Genomic DNA, 26,791 nt, shown 5'->3' on the forward strand with positions numbered 1-26,791 from the left:
TTTCCAGTACGCACTTACGCAAATTTTATCAAGAATAAAACTGAAGACCTTTTCATGTTATTTGATTTTATAACTGAGAAAATAAATGAGTTGTGATTAGAAGTTCTATAACCTGTTTGGATGTAACATGCCAATTAAGAGTGTGAGCTCAGAAGCCCAACTGTTTAGGTGGGAATGCCAGGTCTCTTTCTCCTAAGATGTGTGACTGTAAACTTTCTATACCTCAGTTTCCTAACTAGTAAAAGGGAGATAATAAAACGATGACATGGGGTTGAAGAATAAATCAGGTAACATATATAAATGATTAGGAACAGTGTCTGATAGTACTGTCTGATAATAACAATGTCATACAGTAAGCTCTTAATAAATGCTAGCTATTAATTTTTAAAACCACTGCTTAAAACTGTACCATAGCTATTGCAGAGGCAGCTCTCAATATCTTTGCAACAATATGGCAAGGATAGATGGTATTTTAAATCTGATCATTTTAAGAATATTGAACTTTACTAAACATCTTTGTTGCCCTATAGATTATATGTATGCCAGTGTAACATTAATAGATAGGAATACAGTCACGGGGAAATTGTGACTGTCATTCTAAAGAGGTCAACATCTTTGACTAGAATGTAAAGAGAGTAACTGCAAATTACCAATTCCACAGGCGATCCATGAATATTTTCAGTGCTCATTCTCTTCTCCAATTCTAAAGCACAGAAGCTATGAATTTGATATACTTAGGATTGGAGTTTACAGACATCTCTACTTTTATGATTTATATATGTTTTTCCCTTTTCATGAGAGAAATAATTTGTAATGCTCTATAAATCTTAATGAAAATGTATACCAAAGAGTAAAAGATGCAGGAAATTGACCCCCAAAATCCTTAAAAACAAACCAAACCAAACCATTCCTCTGAGCACAGTCCTCATTTCCTGCTTCCCCTCATCAGCCCGCCTTTATCCAATCCACATAAGCTCTTTCTATCTCCATTACCAACTCACCACTGCACAGATCTGGACCTAAAGTATCTTTAAATACAGAACAAAGCCACGGTACTGTAATAAAGCTACTCTCTTCAACAGCACACATATACTACCTGATATTGTGTGTGTGTGTGTGTGTGTGTGTGTGTGTGTGTGTGTGTGTGTGTGTGTGATAGAGAGAGAGAGAGAGGTCTTGCAAATAACAGTAGGACAAAATGGCTTTAAGGATAGAGAATTATAGAAATCACACTGCCCTCAGGTTGGGTGCGGTGGCTCACGTCTGTAATCTCAGCACTTTGGGAGGCTGAGGCAGGTGGATTGCTTGAGATCAGGAGTTCAAGACCGGCCTGACCAAGATGGTGAGACCTCTTTTCTAGTAAAAATACAAAAATTAGCTGGGTGGCAGGTGCCTGTAATCCCAGCTACTCGGGAGGCTGAAGCAGGAGAATCACTTGAACCTAGGAGGTGGAGGTTGCAGTGAGCCAAGAGAGTGCCACTGCACTCCAGCCTGGGTGACAGAGCAAGACACTGTCTCAAAGAAAAATGAAATAAAATAAAAAAAATCACACTGCTCTCAAGCCATTTTGAAGCATTCCTTCTCTTCTCTTTCCTTCCCCCAATGTTCCAACATACATATTTTTTTAAAGTACAAATAAATATGCCTACTGTTGTTACCTTTAAAAAGCCTTCTAAATATGCCAGCCCCAAAGGAATACTAAGCTCTCAGACTTGTTAGGGTTGTTAGTTATATCTTTTGTAAACTCTTGCTTTTCTATCACAGTCACCTAAACAAACAATATTTTAAGGGGGATTTTCCTAAAACTCACTTAGGTAATTTTCTCCTTACAGACTTTCTATTTAAAAATTTCACATTTTATCCTTCCATTAAAAATAAATACTGTAGCTTAACTAACTATATGATCCCTAGATGATTTCACATACAGGCGCACAGAAAATTAAATTTTCCTTTATTTATTTTAGTCTTTTAAGAATCTTTAAGATGTTGCCCACCCACATCTTATTTCTCAGTATCTTAGGCACAAACTAAGAAACATGGGTCAAGGAAGAATATCCCTAAGTATAATTAATTTAGAAATTGTACTCAAGGGTATTCTAAATTATAAGCTTTTAATAAATAATTGACTAGTAGGTAAAATCTAGTTACATTTGGTTATATTAAATATCCTTAACGTACTTACTTAATACATCACACAGAGAAGGCTAACAAATGGGAAATTTAGAATCCCAGGGTTGGGAATTGCTTTAAAGGACATTTGGTTCAACCACGAAGCAAATTTATGCTTCATTGCCCTATTTTTAAATTTTTACCAGTTTCACACATAGACACACACACATACACACAGACATACACATACACACACACCACTTCTGGTGTCAGGAACCAAGGAAATAAAAATAGTAATTTTCTTTTAAGTTGACATTTTAAATTCAAATAAGTGGAGTCTCAAATGTAATATTAGAATAGCTCTTGTGAAAAACCCTGGTTTGCGTTTTCTGTTTTGATTTAATTCTGATAAATCTCTTGGGAATGCTTCAATACACAGTCGAAACCCAGATGGTTAGGCATTACAGGACAGGTATTAGGTAACCTATGTGACTTAACGCAATTCACTTTTCTGAGTCTCCCTTTTCACGTTTGCAATGTGGAGGTAACCCTGCCTCTTCTGTGTACTTGTTAGAATTGTTGAAAGGTAGCAAAATATCCTAAAATATTTTGAAAACAGCAAAGTGCTACAGATTCCAAGCATTTTTGTTCTATTCATTTGCATTTAAATTGCCCTATGTAGTAATATTAATCAGCCACAAGTAAATACTACATCTACATTCTAGATGTTATTTTTCACTGTCAATAAAAGAGTTATTGTGATAGACAGAATAATGGCCCTCCCCAAAGATGCACATGCCCTCACAATCCCTTTCCAAGTTACCAGAAGCTGTAAACATGTTGCCTCTCATAGCAAAAGGGATTTGGCAGGTGTGATTTGAGTTAAGGCTCTTGAGATGGGAAAATTATACCGGATTATCCAGGTGGTTCCAATGTAATCACAAGTGTTCTTATAGGAAGGAGGCAGGAGCATCAGAGAAGGAGGAGATGTGACAATTGTGGGAGCGGGGAGGCGGGGGAAACAGGGACTGGAGATTGGAAGGCATTACACTACTGGCTTTAAAGATAGGGGATGGGGCCACAAGCCAAGGAATGCAAGTGGCTTCCAGAATCCAGAAAAGGCAAGGAAATGAACTCTCCCCTAGAGTCTGCAGAAGGAACACACTACTGCTCACAGCTGGATTTTAAGCTTTTGACTTTCAAACCTGTAAGATAATAAATTTGTGTGGTTTTACACGCCATGAAGTTTTTGGTCAGTAGGAAACAATACAATCATGGAAACACAGTCACCTCTTATCCCACTACTGATAGTTAGAGTTTGTTATTAGAGCCCACCATTAGTTGCACAATAGCATCTTTGGCTACTTTTTGAATCTAGTATCCAATGCCATTTCACCCAGATGTGAGCCATTTAGCTCTCCTCCACTGGCATGGATCACTGAGCACCAGCTGTTTCAGAAGGACCAATGACAAAATATAGAGATCATGTAGTCCCGACTCGTTCCCAGACTGGTTGTTTGAATCCTTCTAGATCCAATATGCTTTTCTTTAAGATTTCCTGAGAGGAGGATGAGATGTCTTCTGCTTCCACTGATAGAAATACTTCTCATTTCAAAACACTTAGAATTAAAAAGTTGTCTAAGAGCTAGAATTGCTTTAGCTATAATTTTTTTATTCTGTCCTTGGTAAACGTGAAAATTAAGAAACAGGATAATTAACAAATAAGATACATATGCTTTTTATTAGGTTTTTCCTTTTTCTTTTTTTGTTTTTATAAATTTATAGGATAAATGGGACATTTTGTTACATGTATATAAATGTGTAGTGATCAAGTCAGTGTATTTGATGTGTCCATCACTCAAGTACCATATATTTTGTTAAGTATAGTCACCCTACTCTGCTATCAAGCATTGAATGTATTCCTTCTGTCATACTGTATGTTTGCACCCTTTAGCCCAGTTCCCTTCATTCTCCCACTCTCACCCTTGCCAGTCTCTGTTCCACACTTTACCTTCATATGATCAAATGTGTTAGCTCCCACATATAAGTGAGAACATGTCGTATTTGTCTTTTTTGTACTTGGCTTATTTCACTTAAGATGACCTTCAGTTCCATACAGCATCCACGTTGCTGCAAATGACATGATATCATTATTTTGGAAGAATCCTAAAACTCATATGGAACCAAAAAAGAGTTGGAATAGCCAAAGCAATCCTGAGCAAAAAGAACAAAGCTGGAGGCATCATATTATCTAACTTATAATATATTGCAGGGCTATACTATACTAACCAAAGCAGCACGGTGTTGGTATAAAAATAGACACACAGACCAATGTAACTGAATGAAGAATCCAGGAACAAAGCCATATAGTTACAGCCAACTGATCTTCAACAAAGCAGATAAGAACTTATACCGGGGAAAGAACACCCTCTCCAATAAATGACACTGGGAAAATTGGATAGTCACATGCAGAAGAAACTGGATTCCTATCTCTCACCATATAAAAAATTCAATTCAAAATAGATTAAAGACTTAAACAAAAAACTTGAAATGGTAAAAATACTGGAAGAAAACCTAGAGGAAACTCTCCTGGACATTGGTCTAGGCAAAGAATTTATGCTAAGATCTGAAAAGCACAGGCTACAGAAACAAAAATAGACAAATGGGACTATCTTAAACTAAAAAGCTCCTGCACAGCAGAGGAAACACTCAACAAAATGAAGAGACAACCTGTTGAATGGGAGAAAATATTTGCAAATTATTTATCTGCCAGGAGACTAGTAACCAAAATATACAAGAAACTCAAACAACTCAACAGGACAAAAGCAAGTAACCTCATTAGAAAGTGGGCAAAAGACATGACTAGACATTTCTCAAAGGAAGACAGAGAAACGGCCAATAAGCATATGAAAAACTCCTCAACATCACTAATTGTCAGAGAAATGCAACTCAAAATGACAACAGGATAGTATCTTTCCCCAGCCAGAACGGCTATTATTAAAAAGACCCCCCCCAAAAAAAAATAACAGACGTTGATGAGGATGTGGAGAAAAGGAAACTCAAACCTTGCTGGTGGGAATGGAAACTAGTAGAGCCACTATGAAAAACAGTACACAGACTTCTCAAAAAACGAAAAACAGAATTACCATTGGATTCAGCATTCCCACTACTGAGTGTCTATCCAAGGAAAAGAAATCAACATATCAAAGGGATACCTGCACTCGCCTGTTTACTGCAACATTATTCACCACAGCAAAGATATGGAATCAACCCACATGTCCCTCGACGGATGAATGGGTCAAGAAAATGTGATGGATATATATGCAATGGAATTTTATTCAGCCATAAAAAAATGAAATCAGGTTTTTCTTTCTTAAATGACTTCATTTCCCCCATCTTTACTATTTTCTTAGAAGTTTATCTGAATCTTTACCTATTTTGGATGTTATTCTGTTTTATATTCTGTCTTCCTATGTCTTAAAATTCGGAGCCATAAACCTGCTAGACAAAGTATACTAACCTTTCTTAACAGCAATGCAAAACATTTGTAAAACTTGGCTATGACCAAAGGAGTAAGAAGATGAGACAGAGAGGAAGGAGTTCCTATTTAAACTCTGGTTCTAGCTCTTGCTGTGTAACCTCAGTCAAATCACATCACCTCTCTGGGACTCTGTGGCATCATCTATAAAATAAGGAGCTTGGACTAAATATCCGGATACAGCCTAAAGTGTCCTAAAATAGCAGCATGAGGTATTTTGGTAATTCTATTGAGAAAGTAATCACTACTTGCTAGAACAATTGATAACTACTACCCAGTAGCTCTTCTACAAAGATAGCTGGCGGCATTGAGGCTTGATTGGATTTTTTGCAATCTGTGATTCCTGATGAAGCAACAGAGCAGGAAAAGCCTGCGGTACCTTACAGGTACATTGAGTTGCACAGATTTCTGGAGGCTAATGGATGAAGACAGATGGGGGAGTAGAGAGGACAAATGGTGGGCCTGGAACACTGACGCTGTGCAGAGCCCCTGACGGTTTCTGAAGGGCTCTAGTGATCTCTTCCCTACACTATTATTAAGGGAGTCCACTAGCACAGGAATTGTACTCATTCATGGCCCTTGGCAAGCTGTGTCATTCATCTCAGTATCACCAGTTCCCAGGCACAATAATCACCATTTAATAGTTTGCTTACAACATATGTGTTGGGTGACTGAATGAAGAACTTGCAATTAGCCTTTCTCATCTCAACTCTTCCATGAGGGCTGTGTGCTGGGGGTGTCCTTTACATCACGTCTTGCATAAATGGGGACCCTTGGAGTTAGGAAAACAGCGGCTCTGCCTCCGCCCAACGGGGCAGTTCTGTCTCAGGAAATTGCACTCCTGGAATTTTCTCGACAGGAGATAATAAAAGCCTGAACTACTGGTAGCAGTGGGAATGGAAAGGAGAAAATAAGTGATTTATTTTAGAGTGGTTTGGGAGACACACAAAAATACTTTTGACTAGCCAAAGTAAAATCTTAACCTGATTTCTTTCCGATTTTCCTTTGGAGTGATTCATAAAAATCTGTTACATAAAAATGGAAGACTTGTCATGTATCTCCTGTTAAGTACAAGTCATTTTTATTGTGAACCTCATCCTCTGCCAGAAAAGTATATTGACCTCATTTTTCTACTTCAGAATCTGGTACTTCAGTCAATATCACACAATCTACAGCAATATTTTAAGAGAAAGACAACAGTAAGTCCCAAGGAATTCTCTTTATCATTTTTTAAATATAGAAGCGTGTTTTTGAGTCCTATCTTAGAGAAACATTTGCTAAAATTGCATTGACCACCTTTATTTTGATCACTTGTTTTCCAAATATAATTTAAGTGATGCAGAGAACTAATGCAAAGTAGAAGGCATTTTGATTGCTGAAACAAACATTGATTCACATGGAATATTTTGAAGCAATGCTCTTTCTATTAATATCTAAGTTTCCATTGCATTTTTTGGGAATGCACTTTAAAAAACCCAACCACTATAATCTTTCTGGAATTTAGCATATACATAAAGTAGTAAATAAAATCCTTCCAGTTGTAAAATATCAGATGATTAGTATTTACCGAAACAGACCAAAAAGTTATTGAGGAATGTGGTACAAATTTTGTTTAATATCTAACATAAAAGTACAGATAGCTAGCAAAAAAAAATTCTCTAGATTTATATTTTCTATTTAAGTGTATCACCTCGGGTATTAAACATGCTGCTAGCTATCTCTTAATGAGCACTTGAGCTGTCATTTTTAATAACAGACTGACAATTATTATCTATAGGTTGATATTTCCCTGAAAATCATTTGTGAATCTCAAGTTAATATAGTTAAGAATAGAAACTGACTATTCCATTTACTAAAATAGTATTATTTTATAATACCTGGCAGAATATTATAAAAAATAACATGAATATATATTCATAATAAAAAGTCAACATATGCCAAAATGCAGACATTCTCAATATGCAGCAGAACTTTACACAAAATCTAAATAATGCATTTCAGTTGCTCATTGTTTAAAAAGGTCATTTGGTCCACTAAAGCCGTAAGAGGAAAAAACACAGATCCAAGAATACAATAAAACAAAACAAATATCTAGGCCACTCTAATTTTGGTTATTTCCCAATTTAAAACAAGGCATGAGAGATGAATACCATAAAAATTCAAATCACATAATTCATCTAAGTACATGCACCATTAAAATACAATGCAAGTAAGTATGTAATAGCCTACTGTAATTCATAGGTTCCAGTATTGTGGAAATCCTACTTTATTTTTAAATAATGAATTTTTTTTAAAACAATACCTCTTCCACAAAGCTGTCTTTCTTCTCTAACATTTCTCGTAATGTCTGAAGAATTTTAATGCACAGTTTTTCTTCTTTCTCCATTAGTTTCTTTGTATGATTAATCAACCTTAAAGCAAAACATTAAACCTTTAGAAAGACAGTGATTTCTCTTCAAGCTATATACAAACATCAAAGGCTGTAGGGGAAAAAAATCACACCATTATTTGAGAATATGAAGTAAACCAGTTACATGTTTTCAAAAGTTTTAAGATTACACTTCAGCTTATAAATTTTGTATTAAAACACATTATTTTTGTTTTACAGGTAGTATATCTCAGGGCTTCTCAAACTTACTCAGGTGGCATTCTTTTAGTGGGATACAATACTCTGAGAAACAATGAAATACTAATATTATCACCCCAATATATGAACTAAAACAAATGTATTAGTACAGAAATATAAATATTTATATATTACATTTTATTATGTTATGTTACACTATATTATTTTTATGTACTGTATTACATTAAGCATACAGTAGCAGTGGCTGTATACAACTCTGCAATCTTAATATAACAGGCTGCTTTCCAGTTTCCATTCATAATAATATGCTATTTTTCACTGCCAGGGTTTGGTAGAAACAAGCAGTTTTTTTATTAAAAGCAAAAAACAAAACAAAAAAAGTGACATCAAGACAATCTATCCATTTACCAGCTTTGGTGTAATTTGGGCAAAAACTCCCATCATTTTAATCAAGTGGTACACTATGCACTGGTGCTCTGTTAGAAGAGTTTCAGGATCACCATCCCCAAGAACTTAAAAGCAAATAAATTTTCATTATCAGAATTGAGCTTATATAGCTATATATATAGCATATATAGCTCATGTTGTTAAAAAGCTGATCTTCAAAATGACCCTGTGAGATGTCTTCCTCAAATGATCCAATTTCAGTGACATAACATGAGTACTGTGGGACATAACCCTGGGGAAAAAGTGAACTTTCACTGGTTAATGGCTAGCAAGTGCTTATCAGGTGTCAGGGTCAAGTGTAAGGACAGCCCAGGGACTCTCCTAATTTATCCTCACACCAAGCCCATGAGACAGGTTCAGACTAATTTTGCTCATGACATAACAGAGGCCCAGGGAGATACAGCAACTTACCTCTGGTTACATAAATTGTTAAGTGGCGAGACCCGCAAATGCACTCAGGTCCATCTGACCTCAGAGCCCAAATTCTTAAGAACAACTCTGTGGTGACAGGACTCAGGTCATTGATCTCCTGAGTCTCAGGGGTCTTGTGCAGAGTCCCCACACATGCTAGGCTGCACACAGCCCCCTGAATGAGCAAGTGCCACAACAGAGGCATTGGCAAATGCTGTGAACCACACATGAAACCACTTCATTCTGCTGGGGGTAGTTACCTAGGGCTGATCAAAGAAGGTTTCAGCGAAGAGATAGCATGCAACTAACGAAGATGTCACCTGTCAAGGAAAGCTCCGGAGAGAAGACATCCCTGCAAAGGGAATGGTATGAACACAGGGCAGAAGCAGAAACCTGGCCGGCATGTCCAGGAAATGAGAAGCATGCCAATTGCCCGCTGACACTTAAAGACCTGGAAAAGGAAAGTGTAAGAGATGTGGTTTGGAAAGAAGGGACTGGAATATTAACCTCAAGAGTCTTGAATGTTTTCTAGAGAAAATAGGGAACCACTGTTCTAAAGGACCTAAATGCCTCTTCCCACTGTGAGAAAGAGACCAACGAGGGCAGCAGGAAAGATGAAGCAGAGGAGACGGAGCAAGGCAAGAGAGCAGTGGCAGAGGTCGGGTGAGGACATAGGAAGCAACAGAGAAGACCCACAGCAGAGACTTGTAAATGATGACATGTGGGAAGTGGAAGAGGAAGCAGGGCAGATCAGAGGCCCCTGAAATGTAGAGACTAGGCTAATATGTGGATGGTGATCAGTTTTTTTTCAATTTTTAAAATTTGTTTAATGAGACAGGGTCTCTGTCACCCAGGCTGAAGTGCAGTGATGTGATCATAGCTCATTGCAGCCTAGACCTCCTAGGCTCAAGCTATCCTCCCACCTCAGCCTCCTGAGTAGCTGGGACCGCAGGTATAGCCACCATGCCTGGCTAATTTTTTTTACTTTTTGCAGAGATAGGGTCTTGCTTTGTGGCCCAGGCTGGTTTCAAACTCAAGGGATCCCCCTGCTTCAGCCTCCCAAAGTGTTGGGATTAGAAGTGTGAGCCACCACACCCAGCCCAATGGTGACACTTTAAAATGACACTGTTCCATGGTGAAGAAGTAGCAAACACACAATGAAAGTAACACCGATGTCCTTTTAGACATGTTGAGTCTAGGTCAGGCCTAGCAGGCAGAAGAATTTCAAAAGTTCTCCTGGCAAGGAAAATGAAGCCTGCCTTTCTAAAACTTCTACTATTTAATTCTTTCTTTCACACAATAGTCTTTTTCTAATTTTTAATTTTTGTGGATACATAGTAGGTATATACATTCACATAATAGTCTTTAAATATGTGAAAACAGTTTTGGTGGACACAAAAAATTTCTTTTGATTTTGTTTGTTGCTCTCTCAGGCTAATTATTTCCATTTTCTTTAACTCTTCCTTAGATAAAGGATTTAATTCATTAACCATATTGAAAATAACCATAAGGTTGAATGACCACTTGCTACAGATTTATAAAAGGTATTCACATAATGTTTGGTTGAGTTAGGTCGGTGACTTTCAAATATTATTTCCATCTATATTTCACAAAACCACCCAGTAAAGAAGTACCTGTGTGGGAGTGTGTGTGTAAACTCACACTAATGTCACCCTCACTATGAGATGCACTCTGATAATTTGTATCTTCTCTAATTCATTTTTTAAATTTGCTGGTTGCCTCCACCTAAGTCAGTTTAAAAATCTATAAATGGAGCACACCCCACAGTTTGAAAAACACTGAGATTCTCCTTCACAAGGAAGGAGTAGGTGTTGATTTGAATGGACTCTAATCAGCTGTCTTAAAGGTTAACAGTGTCATTGACCTATTCTCTTCTCTTTCACTCTATGTGTTAAGTAGACCCCTGTCCTGGAGTCTATCCTCATATTCTCCTCCAGACTCATCTGAGTCAAAAGATTCCAAGAATTAGATTCATTAGAGAAAGTAGGAAGCCCTACTTAGCACTTGCCCCTAAATTTATATTCTCCAGCTAAGCTTTACCAGGATAGTATGCACAGCAATACAAGACCCCTGGTAGCCAGGCACGGTGGCTCACGCCTGTAATCCCAACACTTTGGGAGGCCGAGGCAGGCGGATCACAAGGTCAGGAGATAGAGACCATCCTGGCTAACACAGTGAAACCCCATCTATAAAAAAACACAAAAAATTAGCTGGGTGTGGTGGCGGGTGCCTGTAGTCCCAGCTACTCAGGAGGCTGAGGCAGAAGATTGGCGTGAACCTGGGAGGTGGAGCTTGCAGTGAGCCAAGATTGCACCACTGTACTCCAGCCTGGGTGACAGAGCAAGACTCCATCTCAAAAAAAAAAAAAAAAAAAAAAAAAAAAGAAGACCCCTGGCTATTCATAAAGTCAGATTCTAATTTTGTAAGATATTCTTACAAAGGAAACCCTTGGTTTTTTACAGAGTTGGGGAAGGAATAGGGTGAGCACTAAGGCAGAAAATAGACACTCCTGAGGCTCTGGCTGTAATACAATTGCAATAGCACAAAAATCTCTTCTAGAATCACTCATGTAAACACAACATCATTTTCCTTCATGTGGGTGTAGGATCTGCAATGTATTCCTATTATCATATCACTTCTGCTTCTCTCCTTTCAGGTTACCTAATGGTGTCACAGGCTTGTCTCCATCTGCAGCACAGCTCAATATTTACTTGACATCATGAGTTACTTCCTATCACTTTCTCATAGACCAATATCTCCAAGTCCTAGACCAGTGCTGTCTAACAGAACTCTCTGCAATAATACACATGTTCCATATTTGTGCTGCCAAATTTGGTAGCCATTAGCCACAAGTGGCTATTGAGCGCTTGAAATGTTGCAAACATGACTGAGGAAGTGGATTTTTATTTCATTTTAATTCATTTAAACAATAACTTAAATAACCATGTGTGGCTAGTAGCTACCATATTGGCACCCCAGTTCTCGACAAGGAGTCAGGAAACCTAAAGGATCAGATAGTAAATATTTTAGGCTTTGTGGGGTACACAGTCTCTGTGGCAACTAGCTGATTCTGCCACAGTGGCATGAAAGCAGCCACAGACAATCCAGAAATGAATGAGCACCACTGTGTTTCAGTAAAACTTTATTTACAGAAATGAGTAGCAGGACCAATTTAGCCTGAGGGCCAGAGCTTGCCAACCCCTGTTCCAGGCTGTCACAACTCGGGGATATAGCTATTGTATTACATTAATTTACTGAACTTAACAGGTTTATCGCCTAATTTTTAACCCATATTCCATATATTGACATATATTCATAGGAGGTGAAGGGTATTTATCAAAGATCCTATTATCTTTCCTTTTTTTTTTTTTTTCATTTAGTTCTTATGTTTAGATCTGTAATGGGTACAGGTGCAGAGTTCTCACATGCATATATGTGTAGTGGTGAAGTCTGGGCTTTCAACATACCCATCATCTGAATAGTGAACTATGCTCAACATCCTATTTTTATAGTGAATTACTAGGCAATACCTCCACTTACAATTTTCTTTCTAATGTTCTCAGCAGTCATCCGTTGTACACTTGGAGCCTCTTCACTTTAAAATCCTTACTCGCAAGACTGGCAGGTGTCCGGACAAATACATTCTTCCCAATCTCCCTAAGACACGATGAGTCTAAAGCCAAAAATACCTGATTCTGGCCATAGTATAAAAACCCCACCTCTTCTTCAACATGATCCCTGTAGTCAGTTTTTCTCATCCCATGCCTTGTTTTCACTCCCAAGGTCCCACCTTAAATGGTGAAAGAAAGGAACACACTTCTTGTGTGCCCTAGTCCTTCAAGCTCTGCCTCGATACATCACAGACGATAGAAGAGGTTTCCAGATCTCTTTCAGCAATACCCTCTACCATACAGGAATTAGCTGGGATGGGTCATGGTCAAGGGGCTTGGCAAGCTCATCTCACTGACTCTCCATCCAGGTACTCCTCCCAGGAAGACCAAGCACCCTCTTTCTGACTGGTCATCCAGGGTCTACATGTGACGACCTGCAGATCTCCCTCAATAACGTGCCCTCCACATAAAGACAAGTCTCTTCTTTCTGGAGCTAGTTATGCTTTTTCTCACAACTGCTTCTCCTTGTGCACATCTCCCTTGAGAATTTTTCACTTACCATTAAGATGAAGATTCTCTAGGGTAAACATATCAGCTATAATAGATCTGCAATACCACAAACGCTGAGAAACATCAGTAAACGACAGAGCTGCAGATGAGGATCATCCAGGCAGCATGGCCACGTGCTGGGTCTGAGTCTTACTAACCCTGCACCTGAAGCACACCTGGTCCTCAGCAATCTCCTCTCTGAATCAGGCTGACCTCTCAGTCTCTGGGTGTTTATGCAGATTAGATAAAATAATAGTTAAAAACATATGACAGTATTAAGACCTCAATAAATGCTAGCTCCTTTTCCTTTCTCCCTATGTTAATGAAAATAAGTGACTTTAAACAAGAATTTTTTAAAAGGTCACAAAATATAATTATGGAAAGGAATTAGGACCAAAATATTATTTTGCATGATCCTTTGTGCCCCATAATGACACACTTTATTTTCAGTAAATTTAGTAAAATATGATAACTTGACCTTCACCAAAATAAAATTTCAAGTGACTCAATTTAATTATTCTGGCAGTATATTTTAACATGGATTTTAGACCTTTCACATACTTTGTGGACTGTCATTTTATATCAGTGAAGTGTAAAGCGGCAATGTTAGAGGCCATCTCAGTTTGACGACACTAGCAGAATCTCAGATTGGATTCACTTACTTTGACATGAAAGCGCCACATCTTATTCTTGCATCGCTTCCCTCAGGGAACAGCAGCTCTGGACTGTATAATACATCAACCAACACTGAGAATTCAGCCTGCATCATTGGGCTGAACTGGTGCTCCAAGGAGGCCACTACATCCTAGGGAATGAAACACAGGAGAACCCACGTGAAGGCCTAAGTAAGATTTCATCTTTCGAAGATAAGACAAGCCTAAGAATACTAATGGGAATTTTATAGATTACCCCCTCTATTTCCATAGCACCACATGTCTGTACCATGATTATAGTCTGGTTTTATGTATGAATACTGCCTGAGTCTGTATTTGTGCGTGTGTGTGTGTGTGTGTGCATGTGTGTGTGTCATTTACAAGATAAGGGAGGGACAGGTAGTTATTTCTAAGGATATACACCTATAAGAGGAAAAGTCAGTTAGGCCACTGTATGTGCCCTGCAGTGCCTAGGATTATAATGGAAACATGACAGGTACTCATTACATTGCAATAAATTAGGGGCATACCCAGGGAACAGCTTAAAAAAAAAAAAAAAAAAAAAAAAAGATTTCCAGCCAGGTGCAGTGCCTCATGCATGTAATCCCAGTACTTTGGGAGGCCGAGGCAGGTGGATTGCATGAGGCCAGGATTTGGGGACCAGCCTGGTCAACATGGTGAAACCCTGTCTCTACTAAAAATACAAAAATCAGCTGGGCTTGGTGATGTGCGCCTGTGGTCCCAGCTACTCAGGAGGCTAAGGTGGGAGAATCATCTGAGCCTAGGAGGTGGAGGTTGCAGTGACCCAAGATAGCGCCATTGCACTCCAGCCTGGGTGACAGAGCGAAACCCTATCTCAAATTAAATAAATAAATAAATAAATAAATAAATAAATTCCCATGGGTCATTGGTTATTCAAAACGAATCATTTCATCCAAAGGGGAAACTCACTGAAATATTATTTGAAGCAATATTAGTACTATACATGGATTCAATGACATTCAACAGAATTTCAAATTATATTTTTTGAGAGACCCTATTGGTCACTTACCCAACAGCCTTTCTTTACCCTCTTCCTTGCTACCAGAATCTCAACGTCATTTCTGAGTCAAGCAACAATATTCTCAGGGGATGAGCCCCCTCAGCTTACGGTCGAGGTTGATTACTCTAAGGCAGGCATGGTTATCCCATTTCCACCTCTAGCAAGCTGTCTAGGCATGATTATGTGACACAGTCCCAGTCAATGAGACATCAGGTGAAGTCAGCTGAGAGAGTGGGGTACGTGTTGCGGGTGGGGAGGTTCTTTCATAACCACCTACTGCTCTCAAGGCAGCTTGAGGATGTGAATCCAAAATCTAAGACAGCCCTCATGTTACCCTGGGAGACCAGCATTAAGCTGAATGCCTACAGACCTTTGGTTTTAGGGGCCCAGGTCTACAATTAGCAAACTCAAGGAGAGCCACAGTTCCAGGTTTCTTGCTATGTTAAATGATATGGTCTTTATTATTTAAGTCACTTTTAGTTGAATGCTGTGTTAATTAAAGCTGAAAGCATCTTAACTGATATGTTTCTAAAATGAACCACAGGTAATTATAATTTCCCAAACATTCTTTAATGGTTAAAGCACCCCCATTTTATTTTTAAACTATGTTAGAAGAAAAAAAAAAAACTTCTTACATAAAAGAACAATTTATTCACCCATAGCTATGGTGTATTTTTATTAAGCAGAACATTGCCAATTGCTTATTGTCACTCTTAGCTACAGAAGCACAGATGGGGATGTCACCCTCTTGATTTCTTATGAATTATGTTAATTCGTGTTTTAACTCTTTCTCTTTCTGCAAAAGTGATTACTTCTACTTCAACCACTCTAAATAAGCTTTCTGAGAAATGTCTGAAAACAATTAAAAGAGACTAAAGGGAAATAGCATAAAGGGGAAAACTAGATATTATATAAAAGTGGGGAGAGTATGTTTATCAAATATGACCATATTTAATTAAATGTCCCTGTTGTTTAGATTACCTCTTCTTTGTTTCATCTACTAAAGAAATAGTGCTCAGGCTGCTATGATATGAATTCTGTCTTTAACTCTAATTTTGGTCATGAGGCAACTATGCAACCTCCCTAGGTCATTGTTTCCCCATGTGAAAGCTTAGGATGATACTAACAATCACATAAGCTTGCTGCAAGGATTAAAGGTAAGTGCATAGAACATCCTCTAACACACACTAGCCACTTATTCCCTGTAAATACTAGTAATCTTTACTACTGAGCATGGGTTAGCTGTGATCATCACCCAAACTCGGTGGTTTACTTGCTCTTCATCTTAATCACTGCTAAGCATTTTACACACTGGTTTCTGCTCTTTGAAACACTTTCTGCTCTTGACGTCTATGACATCACACTTTATTTTCCACCTATGTCCTTACTATTTCTTCATCAACTCCTGATAGCTCCTGCTCCTTTTCTCTTTGATATCTACACTTTCTTCTGAAAAATCTCGTCCAATTCTATGGTTTTAATATCATCTATATGTTGGAACTCCCACATTTATATTTCCAGCATGGACATCTTTCCACTTCAGACTCATATCAAACAGCCAAGTTGACACACTCAGGTACCTAAATAGGCATCTCAACTTTAAAATTCCCCAAATAGAACTGCTAATTTCAACTCAGCCCCAACCTCTTTCTCTCCCATTACTTCCTATCTTAGTAAATAACACAACCATATCATATCAAAACCAGAGTCATCCTTGATTCTTCTTTTCATTATCCTACAACACATCAATCGATTCCTCCACCAAGTTCTATTAGTTCTACAACTAAATATACACAAAATTAATACACTTCTCTGCATTACTATTGCAACCTCCTTAAGCCAAGCTACCATCACCTTTTGCCTGAATTAATGCAAAGCTACATAACTAGATACACTGCTTCCATGTCTGGATCTTAGAAATACGCTTAGAATTCACAGTGATCTTTTAAAAAGTAAACCAAGTCAGCCCCTCCTCTGCTGAAAATCTTCAATGACTTGTCATCACACATAGAATACAATTAAAATGCCTTAATATGCGCCTTAATCTGTTCAGGCTGCTATAACAAAATACCATAAACTGAGTAGCTTATAAGCAACAGAAATCATTTCTTGTAGTTCTGGAGGCTGGGAAGTCCAAGATCAGGCAGCAGCAGATTTGTTGTCTAGTGAGGATGCACTTTCTGGTTCATAGACGGTGCCTCTCTTGCTCTGTCCTCACATGGTGGAAGGGCTGAATGAGTTTGCATGGGCTTATTTTATAGGGACTCTAATCTCAACTCCCAGAAGACCTTACCTCCTAATACTATCACCATGGGGGTCAGAATTTCAGCATATGAATTTGGGGTGGGGGAGGACACAAACACTCAGGGCACAGCCACAGCACCATACAAGTCTCTACATGATTTGCCCCTTATCTCATAATATTTTCTTCCTTTACTCACTAAACTCCTGCCCCAATGGGCTTTTCTTGGATCTTCAAACCCATCAGCCTCACTCCTGCCTAAGCACCTTTGCATTTCCTATTTCCTTCCCATAAAACTATCTGAACTCAAATCTTGGAATAGATTATTCATCTTCATTATTCAGGTGTCAACAAAACTGTTATCCTGGTAGAAATGAACTTCACAATTACAGGGTCATTCTTTCAGTAATTCTCCACCATGTTGTTACTTTGCTCTATTTTATTCACTGTAGTTTTAATTATCCAACAATTTATCAATTATTTAATGAGTTAAAATGCATGTCCCAGAAGAGCATAGACCCTATGGCTCTCTCTTTAGCACTTCACACAGTGGCTAGTATAGAATTTTCACTAAATAAATACTTACTTAATGGATATCAATCTATTAAAAGAAGTTTACTAAAAGAAGTTTAAGGCACACCCTCTCTGTGCTGGTTGACACTACTATATACCTCTCCTCTGAAATGTTCCACTCCCTTTGCTCTCCTGACCCTCCTCCTCTCTGACGTGCTTTTTTTTCCCCCACTCTTTATGTGGGCCATTCTGCTACTCTTAGCCTCGCATAGGGTGTTCTTTTTTTTTCTATCACTGTATTTTCTCGTTTAGCAATACCAACCACTATCCTTGCTCCAACTATTATCTTCAAATATAGACTTAACTTCCAATATACTCAGTAGCCTGCTACCCTAGTTCACTGCATTTTCCATTGCCCTCCTATTGCGTTCTCTTCTCCTCTGCTCTTACAACAAACAGTCTTAATAATACTATCTAGTCTCCAATCAACAGGGCCTCTTAAACTCCTCTCATGCCCACTCTCTATTTCCATCTAAGAGCCTCCAGGTCTGCTGACCCTGGCTTCATTATTATCTGTAACACTCATTTCTTCATTTCATCCATATCACCACTTGGCTTAGATCTTAAGTAACTTCTCACTAGTCGCTCTTCCTCTAGTCTCTTTTTGATAACCCTATCCTACAAATCAAGAACCACTTATACTGGCATTTTCCCCCAAATTTTTAATGTCTCACACCCTTTAGGTTTCTCATACTCTCTGAATCTAACTTGTGTTTCCAACCCCATATAACACTCATCTACATGTGACTTCTCATAATATTTATTTCAGTTAATGTCTTGGCCATTTTGTAGGAAAAAAAAAAAACTTCTTCAAATTATATCCCAATTCAACTCCATGTAATGTGCTACTACTAATTATGTGAATGGGAAGATGTCTGTTATGGGCTGTATTATAACTCCCCTGGATTTCGTATGTTGAAGGCCTAACTCACAGTACCTCAGAATGTGACTCTATTTAGAGCTAGGGTTTTCAAAAGTGTAATTAAGAAAAAATGAGTTCATATGAGCAGGCCCTAATCCAAAATAACTGGTATCCTTATAAGAAGAAGGGATTAGGACACAGACATGTACAAACACAGAGGAAAGAGCCTATGAAGACACAGCAGGAAGTCAGCCATCGGCAAGCCCAGGAGAGAAGCCTCAGGAGAAAGCATACCTGCTGATACCTTGATCTTGGACTTCTAGCCTCCAGAACTATGAGAAAATAAATTGCTGTTGTTTAAACCACCAAGTCTGTGACATTCTGTAACAGCAGCCCTGGCAAACTAATATAATTTCCAGGCCAAAATCAAGAGTGAGTACTATACAAGTCATTTGGGAGCAAGGTGCTTGGATCGTTCTGACCAAAGGATTAGAAGGGAATACTGAAACATAAGTTGAAGCAAGGCTATGAATATTGAGTTTCTTTACCAGTGTTATCATTGGTATTATGATTATTATTTTGGTATTAAGACCTACTATTCACTACCATACTATCAAAACACAGTAATTAATATACACTCATTAAAAAGTAACTCACAACATATGTAAGCTATATGTTTAAAAAGAGCAGTGGTAGTAGAGAGTTGTAAAGTAAGGCCTGGTCCCCAAATAGAACTTGATATTTTTAGCCATATTTTATTTATGTGACTACATATTCTTTAAAAAGTGTAATTTAGAAAATATGAATGCTATTTCATGCTCTCATGTACCTGTAACTTTTCAATAATATTTCTGTAATCCCAAGAAGGCCCTCCAAGAGCTTCCTTAAAGCGTGGCCCAGAGCGAGCTGATAGTCTCCAACCCATTGCTGCTCTCTGCACCATATTTGAATGGCTCTTCATGAAAAGAGTATTAACTTGGCCGTCCAAATCCACTGGAATGGCAATTCCACGATTTTTTGCTGAAAAAGAAAGATTTAAAATATTTCCCTCTTAATTTGACTAAAGTTTCTTACACATTATCCATACAATCTTATAAACATAAAGGAAATAATATTAAATCTTTAAACTCTGCCATTAACTTGTTTTATATAACTGTAAAAGCTTCTAACCTGAATGTATTTCATTTCTTAAGACCAATTAGTGAAGTGGGTACATGAAACATTCAAGAACTTATTTGATTTCTTAATGATTCATGCTTGAAATGTACTTTATACAGCATCAATACAGAAAAACGCTGTATAACAACCCGCATATTTGTACCTTCCCAGATGCCAACATAAATAAGAAAGCAGACATAAAACACATGATATAATTCTTCCACTCCATTCATTAATTTAAGTAGTGCTTGTGTGCACACAAAATTGTACGTGATGAAACATCTGAGAATAGAAATAAAAAGTTGAAGAGTGTAAAAAATCTGCATTGGAAGAGGGCACATCTTAATATGTGTCTTTCTTCCCAAGATCCACTGAAATTTATATTTTAACAAGTTTACATCACATCAATACTGAAAATTGAGAATGCCTGTCACAAAGAAAGGAGTAATGTTGAAGCATTTTTGCAAGGCAAAATGAAGATGGGATTAGTCCATCAGAGAAAGAAGAGAAGAAACTGCCCCACAGGAGATTAGAGTTAGAAAAGGTCTTTCCAGGTGCGCAGTCAACCAACACAAAGGGTTGGGCAGGGATATGGGCAACTGATTAAAGAATAACAGCTGAACAGCTGGGAAGCTAAGGCCCTCCTCCCTCTGACTGGCATAGACAGAGCAGTTGGCAGAAGCAGTTTTTACCCAGAGGATAAAGTCAGAGAAATGAAGAAATGTTCTCTCAAGAAAGTAGAATACCTGACTGGAGAGAATGCCAAATGAAGACGTTAGAACTTGATAGAGAAGCAGAATGGAGCTTGAAGTAACGCCAGAGATCAAGTAAGAGGTAAAATGTGGGCCAGGCGAGGTGGCTCACGCAGGTAATCCCAGCACTCTGGGAGGCCAAGGCGGGCGGATCACGAGGTCAGGAGATCGAGACCATCCTGGATAACATACTACTAAAAATACAAAAATTAACCGGGTGTGGTGGTGCGTGCCTGTAATCCCAGCTACTCGGGAAGCTGAGGCAGGAGAATTGCTTAAACCCAGTAGGCGGAGGTTGTACGCCACTGCACTGCAGCCTAGCGACAGAGCTAGACTCCATCTCAAAAAAAAAAAAAAGACGTAGAATGTGGGGAGAGAGAAGAGGCAGCACCAGCAGAGAGAGGAAATATATTAAATTCTCCAACTCCTGAGCAAAGCCCTCCTTACTTTAACACTTACTGGTGTTCCTAGCCTGACCTCTGCTATACACACACATGCATATATGCACACATGTGCGCGCACACATACACACACACACAGCCTGAAGGAAAGTCTGCATGTCATTTGGTCAGCCTTTGGCCTCTCATACAGAATTCCAGGTCAGCCCTGTCATTTACACAAGAATTCTAGGAAGGAAACAGGCCTTTAAAACTGCAGTGGAAACCTATGCCAGTCATTACGGACTTTCCTAACTACAAACACACCACCAAGGATCACAAGGAAAACCAATACCATTAAGAATAACTAATCCTAGTGAAAACAGGGATGACTCAAGGAAAAGCAAAAAATATTTAAATAATCCTAAGTATTGTCCTCAGAGAATTTGAAAATATACTGCATCCAAAAAATTAGAAAGTCAGAAAGAAGAATGACATCTTAAAAATTAAAATGTGATTGCATACATAAACATGTGAAAAACTGGCTGAAAAATAATTGATAGAAACACAGTTGGTAATCTGGAAAGGAAGTCAAGGAATCTTCTAAAAATTAAGCATAAAATATCAAAACGGAGAATAAAACACAGAGATCGTGAAATAAAGAGGGTCAACCCAGGAATTTAAACATCTAACAAATATAAGTTCCAGAAAGAAACAGCAAATACAATGTGAGAGAAGAAATTATTAAGAAAACAATAGAAGACAACTTCCTTGAACTTAAGACACATGTACATATCCAAATTGAAAAGGTCCCCAGTATGTTAAACAGGATTAAGTAAGTATATTGGCCGTATTCTGGTAGAACTTTAGAATGCTGTTGTGGGTTGAACTGCATCCCCAAAAAGTATATGTTGAAGTATTAATCATCACTCCCTCTGACTGTGACCTTATTTGGAAATAGGGTCTTTGCAGATGTAATCAAGTTAAGTTGAGGTCATACTGAATCACCGTGGGCCCCAATCCAATTCAACTGGTGTCCTTATAAGAAGGGAAGGAGAGACACAGAAAAATACCTGAGGGACACACACAATGTGAAGATGGAGGCAGAGACTGGATTTATGCAGCTGCAAGCCAAAGAATGCCAAAGACTGTTAGCAAACCCCAGAAGCTAAGAGAAAGGCATGGAATGAATTCTTCCCTGGAGCCTTCAGAGAGAGCATGGTGCTGATGACACTTTGATTCCAGACTCCTAGTCTCCAAATTATGAGAAGGTAAAATTTCTGTTGTTTTGAGCTACACAGTTATGCTAATTTACGGCCAGCTGTAGAAACTACACTAATGTCAACAGTATGGAGAAAATGTCAAGTACTTCCAGAGAGAAAAGACGATTCCTAAAAAGAATCTGACCAGCATCAGACTTATCATCACCATTGAATGCTAAAAGATAGAATACATTTATAGATGAAAAATTTTGATAAAAGGACTTTATGTCCATCTAAACTAAAAATCAAATGTAATTCCCAAGCAAAAACATTAGAAAAATATGTAAAGGCTCAGAAATTCTTCAATGAATCCACCATGAAAAATTTTAAAAAAGAGCAAATAGTTTTTAAATGTCTACATGGATATGAGAAACTATGGCAACTAAGTATGAACCTGAAGAAGAAAATAAAGTTAGAAACAAATGAAAAAAGATCCATGAGCTATTTCCATGGTTAGGAAATTCTCTTCTACTTGGAAAAGTTTTAATATCATAGTGCTACATTTTTGTCCTAAATGGTTATAGCAGAGCTATATAGATCATATTTAAACTTATAATGATAGTCCCCAGAAGGCTTATTTATTTTAGAAGGAAGGGATAAAAAAATTGGATGGATGGATACATAGGTAGATAGATAGATAGATAGATAGATAGATAGATAGATAGATAGATAGATAGATAGATAGATAGATAATCTGGCTTGCTTCACATGATGAAAGGAAAGCAAATAGTAGATAATATTACCAGCTGGTGAAAATTCTCTGAAGCTTAAAGATACTCAAAAACTTGTTTGAAAATAGACAATTTGCTGGATGCAGTGGTAGCCTCAGATATTCAGGAGGCTGAGTCAGGTGGATCACTTGAGTCCGGAAGTTTGAGGCTGTAGTGCACTATGATATGAATAGCCACTGCATCTAGCCTGGGCAACACAGCAAAACCCTGTCTCTAAAAACGAAAGAAGAGAAGAGAGGGGAGAGGGAAGAGGGAGAGGGGAAAGGGAAGTGGGAGAGGGGAGAGGGGACGGGAGAGGAAGGGAGGAGAGGGGAGGGGAGGAGAGGGGAGGGAAGGGGAGAAGAAGAGGAAAGGAGAAGGATAGGAAAGGGAGAGGAGGAGGAGAGGGATAGTAGTAGGAGAGGGAGAGGAAGAGGAGAGGGACAGGAGGAGGAGAGGGAGAGGAGGAGGAGAGAGAGAGGAGAGGAGACGGAGAGGAGAAGGAGAAGTGAAGAGAAGGAGGAGAAAAGAGGAGAGGTGAGAGGAGAGGACAGGGAGATGGAGGGGACAGGGAGGGGACAGGAAGATGGAGAGGAGAGGGAGAGGGAGAGGAGAAGGAGAAGGGGAAGGAGGAGAAGGAAGAAGAGAGGTGAGAGGAGAGGAGAGGAAAGGAGAGGGAGAGGGAGAGAAGAAGGAGAGGAGAAGAAGGAGGAGAGGAGAGGGAGAGAGAGAGAAGGAGAGGAGAAGGAAGAGGAGAGGAGAAGAGAGGGAAGGGGAGGGGCGGGGAGGGAGAGGAGAAAGAGAGGAAAGAGGAGAGGAGAGGAAAAGAGAGGAGAGGAGGGGAGAGGAGAGGAGGAGGAGGGAGAGGAGGAGGAAGAAGGAGTGGAGGAGGAGGAGAGAGTGGAGGAGGACGAGGAGAGGAAAGAGGAGAGGAGAAGGATAAGGAGAACAGGAGAGGAGAGGAAAAGGAAAGGAAAAGAAAGGAAGACAGAAAATAGATAATTTTCACTAGCCACACCAAAAACATTTACCAATTTAGATAAAAACTCACGCTGCAGTTTTATAGAAATAGTAACAGCTACAAGGCAACCTTAAACAATCAATTTCACCACTGCTTAAATTTCCCTAGTAAATGTTTTCCTAATATTCATGATAAGTTTCTCTTTCCCAAGCATGCAATATCTCTGTTTATGTCCTTCACACACAGCAATGCAATTGCACTTCTGTCTCATCTGAAGGACAGACGGCCTCAACTCTGCCAAGCAGCGCATAGTTTTATAAATACTTAATCCTGCACCATGATCAAATCCTGGCAAGATTTTCATCCTTTTCTGGCTGCTTCACACATAAACTGGGTTTGCTCTAAACATTCAAAAATCAAACAGAAGACAATACTACTTCTATGTTATTTTCTAAGCAACAAAAATAACAAAAATTATAAACTTCAGTGTTTCTCAAAACATGTTACAAAACAAGTTTCCACTGACATTTAAACAAATTGGGGAGGAGATTGGGATTTATCTGCCCTTCAGGAATCAGGTACATTAGGTGAAATTGACCATCAAATAAGTGTTGTTGCTATGAAGATGACTTACACAAAGAAGCGCTCAATGAATATTTTTCTAATGACGCCAGTGAAAATTTAGTTCAATGGCAGCACCTCTGTTATTAACAATGCAGCCTTTTTATTAGTGACTTCAGGGAAATCTCATCCACCACCAGAATCTCTTGTAAGCTGCTGATGGAACACATTCCTCTATAGCCAGCATGTATATATACACATATATATGCGCTATATATATATATGCTGTCTCTCTATATATATTCTGGTGTGTGTGTATATGTGTATATATATATTTGTATATATGTATATATGTGTATATGTATATATATAGCCTGTATATATATATACACACACACATACACATACACATAGTGTGTCAAAATGTGAACTAGAATGTATTCTTGGGATTAGCAGTTATTCTCTGCCCCACCTGTCTCTCAATAAGGAAAAGCTAACACATTTACTACAGTTAGCCATTCTTCTGGCCTATAGCATTAACTCCAACTATGTACTTTAACACAAAGGGTCACTTTAAAGTTTAAAATATTTTTTAAAATACTTGTTCCTATTTCACTTTTAAGTTGGAATGCAATTGAGATACACCTTAAGGATACACTGTCAGCAAGTAAGTATATGGATCCCTTAAATAACTAATAAGAGAGAGAATGGGTTGTTATCAATGCATTTATCTTTTGTAGAGCTCTGCCTAGAGATAACCAGTCCTCTAAAATGAGCTATCTTTATCCACAATTTTTTTTTATTATTAGGCAACTGTCTAATTAGGTTTATAAATCTAGGAAATTCTCTGGATATGACAAGTCTTTGCAGTGATTTTAAGATGTAATCAAAATCTATTTCTAATTATTATTAAATATTGCTTATTATGTAAAAATGTTTTAATTAGATGGAATTACTGATGGTATCTGCCAGACCAAAATCTCTGAGAATACATACAATGCAGTGATAGGTGCCATGGAGAAAAATGCTTAGCTAGATACACTGACAGGTAGGGGGGAAAGGCAATGGAAAGTGTAAGCACTAATTAGAAAACCTGGTTGGTTGTCAAGCTCTACTGTACAGCCCAGGTGGAACACAGGAGAGTGGAATGGCAGGGGCAGAGAATGGCACATTTCCTGTATCATGTCAAAGGACCCAAAATAAATCTGTACTGAAGCACTAGTGTACATAAACAGGAAGAACATTAAATACATTAAACGCATCTTTCCTGTTTGGCACTCAAATTATAGCAGGTGAATCCTCAATTAATCCTTACATTGAATAATGCATGTAATTTTTATGGGTTATTGAAGAACTAGTATTGGCACACTTGACTAGTCATCTGGAAAAAATAAAGTTGATTCCATATACCTTATAACTAAATGTATCCCAGATAGCTCACAATTTTGAACAGCAACTCCCAAAACACAGACAAAACAAAACTATGAAAATTATCCATGAGAATTCAAAAAACATCTTAGACTGATAAGGGTTATTCCGAAGATGAAAGAAAACCTAAAAAGCCTAAAAGAAAATTTTAAAATATTGCATGCCAAAAAATAACTAAAAGTTCAAATGACAAATGGCAAGAAAAAAAAAATTGGTGGGCACAGTGGTTCACACCTGTAATCCCCACAATTTGGGAGGTCAAGGCGGGTGGACTGATTGAGCCCAGAAATTTGAGACCAGCCTGGGTAACATGGCAAAAACTCTTTATAACAAAATACAAAAATTAGCCAGGTGTGGCAGCACCTGCCTGTAGTCCCAGCTACTCAGGAGGCTGAGATGGGAGGGTCACTTGAGCCCAGGGGGGTTGAGGCTGTAGCCAGCCATGATTGTGCCACTGCACTCTACCCTGGGCGATGGAGTAAGACTCTCTCTCAAAAAAAAAAAAAAAAAAAAAAAATCAGAAAAGAGAAAAAAAATTGTTACTTATAGGCAAAGAGATCATTTTCTTAATATCTAAATGGTTATACGAATTATTAAGAAAAAACCCATTAGGATAAATAAGGAAAGCACAAGAAGTGACAGCTCACAGAAAAGGAAATACCAATCATATAATGTTTTTTTCCCTCACTCATAAAAAAGAGAAGTACACATTAAAACTATAAAAATATTTTTACTTACAAGATTGGCAAAAATCTAACACACTGCATTATCAAGAAGAAAGATATTCTCCTACATTGCTGGTGGAGTGTAAACTGAACAGTCTCTACAGAGGGCAGCATCTGTCAAAAGTGAAATAACCCAGAAATTCCACTCCTAGGTATTTACCTTATTCACATGTGCAAAATGATTGAAAACAACATAAATATTCAATAGTGAG

General features: G+C 38.3%; 1 protein-coding gene across 7 annotated transcripts in view; it reads right to left on the reverse strand.

The window, feature by feature from the left end:
* ITPR2 (inositol 1,4,5-trisphosphate receptor type 2) overlaps positions 1–26,791 on the reverse strand; it is a 496,384-nt gene that overhangs the window by 207,202 nt on the left and 262,391 nt on the right. For all 7 annotated transcript variants that reach the window (XR_010579338.2, XR_012420091.1, XM_065523922.2 and 4 more), the window contains 3 exons: positions 19,475–19,665; positions 13,936–14,078; positions 7,950–8,058 (listed from right to left, as the gene is read on the reverse strand). Coding sequence is in view for 5 of the 7 variants with exons in the window: in XM_065523922.2 (XP_065379994.1) it covers positions 7,950–8,058; positions 13,936–14,078; positions 19,475–19,665 (443 nt within the window). In the remaining 2 variants the exon portion in view is untranslated. The remainder of the gene's footprint in view (positions 1–7,949; positions 8,059–13,935; positions 14,079–19,474; positions 19,666–26,791) is intronic.

This window comes from Macaca fascicularis, chromosome 11 (genome assembly GCF_037993035.2).
Source record: "Macaca fascicularis isolate 582-1 chromosome 11, T2T-MFA8v1.1".
Taxonomy (NCBI): Eukaryota; Metazoa; Chordata; class Mammalia; order Primates; family Cercopithecidae; genus Macaca; species Macaca fascicularis.